The sequence below is a fragment of the Bactrocera neohumeralis genome, unplaced genomic scaffold, assembly GCF_024586455.1.
Source record: "Bactrocera neohumeralis isolate Rockhampton unplaced genomic scaffold, APGP_CSIRO_Bneo_wtdbg2-racon-allhic-juicebox.fasta_v2 cluster11, whole genome shotgun sequence".
In the NCBI taxonomy this organism is placed as follows: Eukaryota; Metazoa; Arthropoda; class Insecta; order Diptera; family Tephritidae; genus Bactrocera; species Bactrocera neohumeralis.
In genome coordinates this window covers 17801858-17811608 of record NW_026089624.1, presented here as the reverse complement: position 1 = coordinate 17811608, position 9751 = coordinate 17801858, and the positions used below count along the sequence as shown (strand labels likewise).

At 34.8% G+C, this 9751-nt stretch overlaps 1 protein-coding gene across 4 annotated transcripts in view; it reads left to right on the top strand.

The window, feature by feature from the left end:
* Positions 1-112: 112 nt before the first annotated feature.
* The window catches only part of LOC126766094 (uncharacterized), a 56944-nt gene continuing 47305 nt past the window's right edge, over positions 113-9751 (top strand). For 2 of the 4 annotated variants that reach the window (XM_050483856.1, XM_050483858.1), the window contains exons 1-2: positions 113-636; positions 7169-9527. In XM_050483856.1, the coding sequence (XP_050339813.1) occupies positions 7265-9527 (2263 nt within the window). In that variant the 5' untranslated portion in view covers positions 113-636; positions 7169-7264. The remainder of the gene's footprint in view (positions 637-7168; positions 9528-9751) is intronic. The other 2 variants (XM_050483857.1, XM_050483854.1) reach the window with 2 other exon arrangements.

Below are 9751 nucleotides of genomic sequence, written 5' to 3'. Positions count from 1 at the left end.
TCTTATGCTTTACGGCTGCTACATCTAGCTAACGAAGTGATTATTATAAATTGAGTGATTTCTTATTTAAACAAAATTATTTATTTACACGAATTTAACACACATTTTGTTAAGAACTCTACAAAGAAATTTATGGGTACAATAAATAAGTACATAGAATATTGAACAAATATGAAGAGCTTATATTCGCAGATTGTGGCAGTAATGTATTTTACCGCGAAACTCGCATTTACGTATATATCGGGTTAAAATATTAGTTTTACCATTGAATACGATAAATTTTAAGTTCAAAATGGTCAAAAGTGTGGCAGCGAATATACGAGTATGAGTATAAATGCCGTGTGTAACAGATTTTGTTTCTTTGACGACAACTGCAACAACTTATACTTATATAAATATCCATGTACATTGTGTATATATGTGTATGAACTAAAAATATATATAAGTAATATTAAATATGTATGCCTGTGTCGGCTCAATAGTGCTGATATGATGATAATATCTCAAACAGTTATGGTAAAGCACAAATAACTCACATATTTCATCTCTGGTCAATAATCGAGTATCAAATGGCTGAAAGAAATAATTAATATGCAAACTACAAAAATAATAATACCTACAAATTTATTTAAAAAGGTAAGTAAGCCGTAAATTATTAAATGGGAAATCCAATATATGATTTGTATATACATAATAGCATTGTAAGAGATATTCTCCCAAAGACCGAAATAACGAAAAAGTAAAGAAATTGAAAACCAGCAGAATATATCAAATGTTGCTTTTCACAATCACTTAAATTTTAATCAATCAATAGAAATTTTATTTTCTCAATTCAAATTTTTCTTTAAATCAGCCAAAATTGTTTATGCCAAACCTTTTCGGCATTTCTACTGACTACTATTCAGAATGCGAAAACACTACAAATGCGTAAGAAACATTAAATTTTGAACCCGTATGGACGTGGCGTGTAACGGAAAGTTACAATTTCGCGGGCTTGGAGATTCTAATTGACATTTTTTTTATTATGTTGATATATGTACATGCCTCTGAAGTACGATAATAATCTTCAGCTGAATTCATTTCTTTCTTTGGCTGCAGCAGCCGCTAAGGTTATATGTATGTGTTTTTATGAGTTGGAGATTTTCGTTTGTTAAAAGCTCACTCTTCCTTTCTTGTTTGTTGGAAAAAACAATACTGTAATGATGCACCAGTTCTTGTATTTGCCCGACATGGCTCGGTGTCACTTTTTCTTATTTCTAACAAAACTAAATCGAACCTTAAGCCTTAAAACGACGGCCTTGTTTTTCTAGATAGATGAAAAGAGCAAAAGGCTACCCCAAAAATCGCCTTTGAGAAGGGTTTCGAAGATTGGAAGAAGCACTAGCGTAAGCGCATAATATCGAATGTGGATTATTTTGAAGACAGCAACTTTAATGTAGACAAGTGAATACATATTTATTTAAAAAAAATCCAGTTATTTCTTGAACACACCGCGTACAACCACACCTCCTTCCCATATAACATAATTTGTAATTCCATATTCATTCAGTTTGCAATATTCGAATCAAAATGCAATAAATATATCGAAACAAAATTGTGCAAAAATAATGTATTTAAGGTAAGCCATCATGTTGTCAAAATCAGACCGTAATTATTAAGCCCTAGGTACCAAAGATGTGGACCTCAGTGCCTGTGGTTGACTATATATTGAAAATATGAGTCAGTGTATGAGATATTAATATTATTATATATATTTATGTAGTATATGAAATTCGGAGAGAATCTTCCCTAGGCCCCACACACCCAATTGGTCAACATGTGTGATGAATGAATATAAATGAAATTGGTGTAGATCTTGGTCCACACATCGTATCCCTAATGTAATCAATTCCGATCTTCTTAATATATTAAACTTATCCCCTTGGTTGAGGCTTTTCCGGCTTTGATCCTTGCAAGTTGCGAGAGTACAACCTGTTCGGTTACACTCGAATTAACACTTTGCTTATTTGTTTTTTTTACATATTGAATTGAACATTTGACTAATGTTTGTGAGAACCTAAAGTGCATTTTAAGCCCCAATCCTTAAATTTCTTACCCAGATATAGATATATTCAGTTTTTTACTAATTATATTTTAGGAGTGTGGCAATACCAATATAACACCAACCTCCTTACAGTTCCAAAGAAGACGTCTGCCAAGTTTCGTCAAGACACAATGATTTCATTTGTCTTGTTATACTCGTTATGTTTTTTATTTACCTGGATTATATTAGAGTATAAAAATACGGTTTAGAACCTTTTTATTTTATTTAATATTTTATAGTTAAATTGTTTGAAGTATGGCAGCATCTTGTGATTTCGCTACCAAGTTTACTCCGAAATTCTGCTGAATATATAATATTCAAAACTGATAAAATTCTGAAGAAATTACAAGAAAGGCTTTCTGTTAAATGTAATTCAGGTATTTAAAAAATGTCTAGATATAAGTCCAATTTTGGATATATTGGAGGCCACAATTAATTAAACTATTATTGATGTTGAAAGATTTTCTTTCTTTTATTTTTAAATTTCTTTTCACTAAACATTACAAATATAAGGAAATACAAAAAACCTGTCGTAATCTGTCATCATATGATGAACTCATCAACATCGAAGCCTTTCTTTCCTCACTTTTAAATCCAGGTGGAACCAATCTGCTTTTTCTGACTATTAGGGAACTCACACAACTTGTTATAACGCATCATAAAATCTTAAATCTTTACACTTGTTTAAAAAAATTTTTGTTGGATTCCATAAAAAATGAATTTACTCAATTACAACTCTCAACGCTATGTAAGTATTTGGATCCTTATAACTTACAAGGTGCGTTCCAAAGGTCTTTAAAAAAATAGAACAAATATTTTTTCGGCAAAATCAATTAATTTTATTCAAAATAGTCTCTTTTTGCTTCAATACAGATTTTTGCACGATCCAAAAACATGTCGAACGAGTGCGGTGCAAGCCTTTTGAATGACCTCTACATCTGCATAACGCTTTCCTTTCATGGGCAAATGCATTTTTCCGAACATAAAAAAGTCGCACGGTGCCATATCAGGTGAATACGAGGTTAAGGGTTAAAATGTGATTTTTGGTCAAATAATCGGTCACAAGCGTTGTTGGATTCTGAGCAGTTTTTGGTCGTCAGTCAATTTGTGCGGAACAAACCGTGCACACACCTTTCGTAAGCCCAAATGTTCGGTAAAAATGCGATAAATCGATGTTTTGGAGAGGTTCAATTCCATTTCCATGAATTTCAATGATGATTTCGGCTGATTTTTGATGAATTCACGCACAGTTTCGGTGGAATTTCCGGTGATCACGGATTTTGATTGACCCACATGTTGATCGTCATTTATGTCCTCACGACCACTTAGAAAACGTTGAAACCACTCGTGCACTCTGCTACTGGATAGGCAATCATCGCCATAAACTTGTTTCACCAATTACATCGTTTCGATAAAAGTTTTACCATTTTTAAAATAAAATGTGATGGTGGCTTTTTGTTTGAAGCTCATTTTCGCACCGATAACACAAACAGACTGATACTTAAAACGCAATAACTTCACTTTAAATCCATGAAATACCATAAAATTCTCACTGGACAATAGCAGATTTTAACGCACCAGTCGACATATAGTTGACGCCACTAGGGGGTACTAGATTCAAACTTTAGAATGCCCCATGTATAACTTTATGAGATTTTAATTTTGTATTGTCCTAGAGTTTGAAAATTCACACAAATGAGCTGTATCAAACTGTTATAAATAGGCATAATAACCTTGAAATAATATCTCCTGGTAAGCCGACATATTGGCCTAGTGATCGTAAGAAAATACCAGACTTAATTCATTTTGAGGTAATCAAAAATATAGATAAATCGCACATAACAGCTGATACATGTACTGATCTATCTTCTGATCACTCTCCTGTACTAATAAAGTTATGTGAACACCCCATATTCGTTAATCCAGTAGTGGGTCTAACTTCTTATAAAACGAATTGGCTAAAATATAAAAAATACGTCAGTAGCCACATTAATATTGAGTACAAAATAAATACAGGAAGAGATATTGACGAAAGCATAAGAGAAGTCAATGATATAATAACCAGCGCAGCTGTCTTAGCAACACCAAACAAAAGCTATAAGCCGCTTGGTTCCAGAAAAATCTCTAATAGAGAAATAGAAATGCTTGTAAATGAAAAAGGCGTGCAAGACGTGAACAGCAGATAAATTGTTCCCCTTCCACTCAGCTTCAATTAAACTCTGCTGTACGTAAATTAAAAAAATCGCTTAAACGTGAGGAAGAATTGAACACCGAAATGTATATAAAGAAGCTGTGTCCAAATTCAAACAAGCAAAATTCCCTTTGGAAAGCCCAAAAGTCCATGAAGCCACCAACTGACTCCAACATGCCTATACGAGACTTGGGTGGAAATTGGGCTCGCAGTGACGAGGAAAAGACTAATTGTTTTGCAAATCACCTAGAAAAGGTATTTCAAGCCAATTTGCCAAAGAACAACTTTAAGCTGTCAATCTTACCCAACACAGCTAAAGAGTCGCTCGAGGCACTTAAGACTTCACCTTCTGAAATTATTGGTATCATCAAAGAACTTAATCCAAAAAAGTCGACGGGACATGATCAATTTTCCCTCTCTTTGCTCTTCAATGTAATTCTTAGTTTCGGATACTATCCAATTTCATGGAAAAAGTCGCAGATTATCTTGATAGATAAACCTGGGAAAGACTTAACACAGCCGTCTTCGTACAGACCAATCAGTCTTCTACCCTGTCTTTCAAAAGTATTTGAAAAAGTATTACTATCAACGATGTCTCCTTTCCTTCACGAAAATAATGCAATACCAATGCATCACTTCGGGTTTCGTGCTAAACATGGCACAATAGAGCAAGTAAATAGAATTACTAACGATACAAGGAAAGCATTTGAGCACAGGGAGTACTGTTCAGCAATATTTCTGGATGTAGCTCAGGCGTTTGATAAGGTGTGGCACGAAGGTCTTTTATACTAAATTAAAAAAAATTTACCTTTGGAATTGTATAAAACATTGGAGTCTTATTTAAAAAATAGAAAATTTATGGTAAAAGTGGGAGATTTCATATCTGATGAACGACAGATAAGGGCTGATGTACCCCAGGGCAGTGTTTTAGGCGCAACACTATACATCACATATACAGCAGATCTCCCAACAGCTAATAATGTATTAACTTCCACTTTTGCGGACGACACAGCTAGTAACAAATACCACATTTTAGCATCAAGAATATTAGCGGAGCATTTAAGTTCTGCCGAAGAATGGCTAGCGAACTGGCGTATAAATGTGAATGAACAGAAGTGTAAGCATATTACATTTTCGCTAAGACCAAAGATGTGCCCGGAAGTAAAAAAACAATATTTTAGTACCCCAAGCGAATGAAGTAGCTTATTTTGGGATTCACCTGGATCGAAGGCTCACGTGGCGAAAACATATAAATTGTAAAATAAAATGCATGAAGTTAAGAGCAGGAAATTTAAATTGGCTTTTAAGCAAAAATTCTAAACTTAGTCTAGACAACAAAGTCCTGCTGTACAATGCAATCATGAAACCGATTTGGATGTATGGCATTCAACTGTGTGGTACGATCTGTGCAACTAAAATTGATATAATACAAAGGTTCCAATCAAAAATGAAACAAAAAAGAACAATCACGTGTGCACCATGGTACGAGTACATGCGTAACGAAAATATCCATAAAGATCTTGGTATTCCATTGGTAAAGAAAGAAGTAGATGATAGCAGAATTAAATATATATCTAAACTCCGAGATCACCCAAACCCTTTGGCTAATGCTTTGGTACATTCCTGCGATCAAACACGACTTAAAAGAAGAGATATGCCTGCGTATTAAAGAGCGACGTGTCACCAAAACAGCTCAGTCACTTGCTTGAGTCTGTCTAGTTTTTAAATAGATTTAAGGTTTTATTACTTAGTGTTAGGCTTTAAGAAAAAGCAGATTCAATAAGTACAATAATTTTGAAAAAAAAGGTATTTAGAAACATCCAAATTGTTAACATATATATATTTTTTTTTTTGTTTTTTAGAGCTGTGTAATTTCACAATACAAGGTTTTGAAATGGGACTAGAGATATAAATCATTTACTTGAGAGATTCCAGTTCAGGTGAATAAAACATGAAAATGTATTTTTATCGCGATGTGCATCTCATTTGAATTATTGCCTTATTGTGCGGGATGGAATTTCTGCGTGATAAAATGTTCTAAATTTTATATTATAAGTACTTATTAGTGGCGTGGTCTTCTTATGTTATACTGGAAGTGCATACTTATTTTCACTTATTTTGGAGACGAGGAGAACCAAAAGAAATAATATTTAATTTTCCTCTTTAACGCCAATGATTCGGCAAATAAAATTAATGAAGTTATTTTGATAAGACACGAATGACTGAAATCCCACATTTGTAAGAATAATATTGACTAATAAGTTTTGCGTTTTTCTTTACTCGCGGTGAACTGCGAGAAAACACGTATACCATTGCGGTGCAAAATTTTCAAATTTTTATGATCATTTCGAAGAGCTGATGTTTATTCTGCATTAAGTATGGACTGAAGCGTGATTTATTAAAGGAAGAAAATTCCAGATAATTATATTTTCAGAATTCAATCATAAAGGGGAGCTTTATGAGTTGTACCCATGTGTTAGTAGGTACAACAAAAAAAAACAAGCCGGCAAATGAGATTATTGCTGTTTTTTTGAAAACGTATTTAAAATTTAGCACCTCATGCAATTATTATTAATTATTTAAGTTTTTGGGCCGTTAAGACTTTTTCTATATGCCGTCATATATTTGCATTAATGCTGAATTCCAAAATTATTTGAGAACGTGCTGCAGTCGAAAATTGTACAGTTTACCAATCTCAGCGCAAGGAAAATCACGATTTTTTGCTTATCCTCAAACAGTCACCAAATTAATATAAATAAGTGCAAAACGTTAAAAAGATTTTAGCTTCAACACACTTTTACATTCTGCTATTTAAATATGTATAAGTACAATTGTTATAACTTTTCTCTCGCCGTCAAATAATGATTGTTTAATACTATGCTTTTCCTTCTCAGGGAGGCCGCAACATTTAATATTGTTATCAAACTAAACAAGTTTTGATTTGGTAGAATCGTGCATTTATTGACGGTGGTTTCTGTATCGCATTTAACATGGATACCAAGAAGGATATAGTGACATCACAAGCAAGTGGCACTACATTGCGACGTCCGATTCAAATTGTGAAAAAACGCTCTGGTCCGTTAGATGATGCACTAAAAGAGCTATATCAGGAGCTAAGTGATGCATCCGCTACGATTGGCACGACAGCGTCGACGGCAACACAAGCGGCTTTTACAGTTTGGCAACCATCTTCAAGAGATACCAGTTTGAAATTTCCCTCATTCACAGTGACCGCAGCATCACCACAATTAGCACGTCGTCGTCCAACAATCAAAGAGAAAGAGAAAAAACGGGAACGTTGGTTACTTACACGTAAAACTTGGAAATATATGACTGATGCTGGTCGTAAGCTTATACCGGAAGGAGCACAAAACTGTAAAGAAGATATAGCTAAGATTGAAGCAAATTTTCAACAGATTTGTTCCAACGAACCCCGTTTTATATTGTGGCGTCGGAAGTCTTCTTATCCAGGAGCCGTGCGAAATTCGAAACAACGTTTGAAACATTTATTGCAACATACCGGGCAAAAGGGATCAAATACGATAGAAGCAATAGAACAGGAAGAAGCACACAATGCTGATCAAGTAATCGATCTTTTGCAGTCTTTTTTAAAGCTTGACGAAATGTGTAAAACTACGACATTACTCAGCTCAAAGACTGTCCGGCCAGATCAGACAGCTTCGCCAAGTGCTCGTCGTCCTGATAGCCGGACGTTACGGACTAACAGCGGCAATATAACTTCACGTGGTCCTAATTTTTTTGCACTACAACTTCCTAACGATTTACAACAACTAAATGAAATCGATGAACTGCTTGAACGTTTACGAAGAATTTCTCGTAGTGCGAGAGTAAATGAATTTACAATACCACCAAATGATATTACTCCAGCTATTCTTCAGGATAAGGTTTTACTTAAACAAATATATAATTCTCTTAAAAAACAACAGTTACATCGTGTTTTGAGTACACATTCCACACCGTCATTAAAGGCTACACGACCGAATATAAGGCATTCTTCATCATTGTCTAGTTTACAGAATTTTGGTGATAACGTTAATAGAGTTGTTAAGTTTGGAGGTAGTACTAAAGATCAGAATTTGAATTTAGAACCTTCCAATCAAGAAACTATCATTCAATTGAGAAAAACCGCTACAAAACTAACGATACCATCAGCGTCAATAACTGGAGCAGTACCAAAAAATCAACTCCTTTCAATCCCAAAGGACACTAGTATCAAACCTATGCCTCCTACGCCAGCGCCTCGCACACGTAAGCCACCAAATGCACTCAATCTACCAGCTTTAAACAAAAACAGCACAAATAACGTACCTTTAAGACATGTGAAACAGCCTCAGGCTGTGAAGTATTTTAATTCTTGTGGAACTCAAACTAACTTTGTCCCTTTGCAAGAAATTAAACGTTTAGCAGAAGAATATAAGAATTTGAAACAGGAAGAGGCTTCATTGAAGGCTTTATTAAGTTGCACGCCTAGCGCCACTGATGATGAGATGGAGAAAGGCGCCAGTTCTACAACAACTACAAGCCCTCAACACCATCATCGTCGCAAGAGTTCAATAGATAATGAAGATATTTCACAATCCGTAAGTGATACGATTAAGCGATATTTGCGTATGGCCCGAAAGAAGAGCGTCAATGATGATAACTCTAATCGATTTAAGCGTGTTAATTACGATCGTAATTTACGAAATATAAAAGCGAAGGGCGAAATTAATCCACCTGGTATGGATGAAGACAATTCGAAAGCTGTACAAACGTTGGACGCATGGCCCGTGATTTGTTTAGACTTTATACGTGGTAAAGAAACATATAGTATCTTAGAGGGAGCTCATGCCGAATGGCAGCGGGCACTAGATGAACGTATTCAAAAAAAGCTGGAATACGACCAAAAGATCTGTTTAAACAATGCCACATCGATACCGGCATTATCAAGTTGTGGTTCCTCATCTGCACCGACATCGCCAACATCTCCTGTAACTTTCAGTGGAGCTATCCACAATTTAGAGGCTCGTCAAGCGAACCACGGAATTGGAAGCAGCATGGGAAGCCTTCGTCACGTTGGATCACAGTTTTTATCAAATTTATGGCACGGAACTAGTAGTAGTGCAGCAGCAACTCCTGATGATGAAGATACTGGCAACAGTAGTGCTGAAAGAAATGTTCCAAATCATTCTAGCAGCTTTTTAAAATTCCATCGAAGTTCAAAATACGATCACAGTCCAATAATGAATGACTGTAAGTACAGTTATAGCTATGTACATATGTATGTAAATATATTAAAAAACAATTAACATAATTATGTCAAACCTTCAATATTTTTTGGAATATTTTATATTTGCGAGCAGGTAAAAAATATGTTAAAAGCCTTCTATGGTAGAATAGACGCCCTCTCCAACTTAACTGAATAGACGAAATAACTCGATTGAATCTAGTTTTCTTCATATCCTTGAGTGAAGATT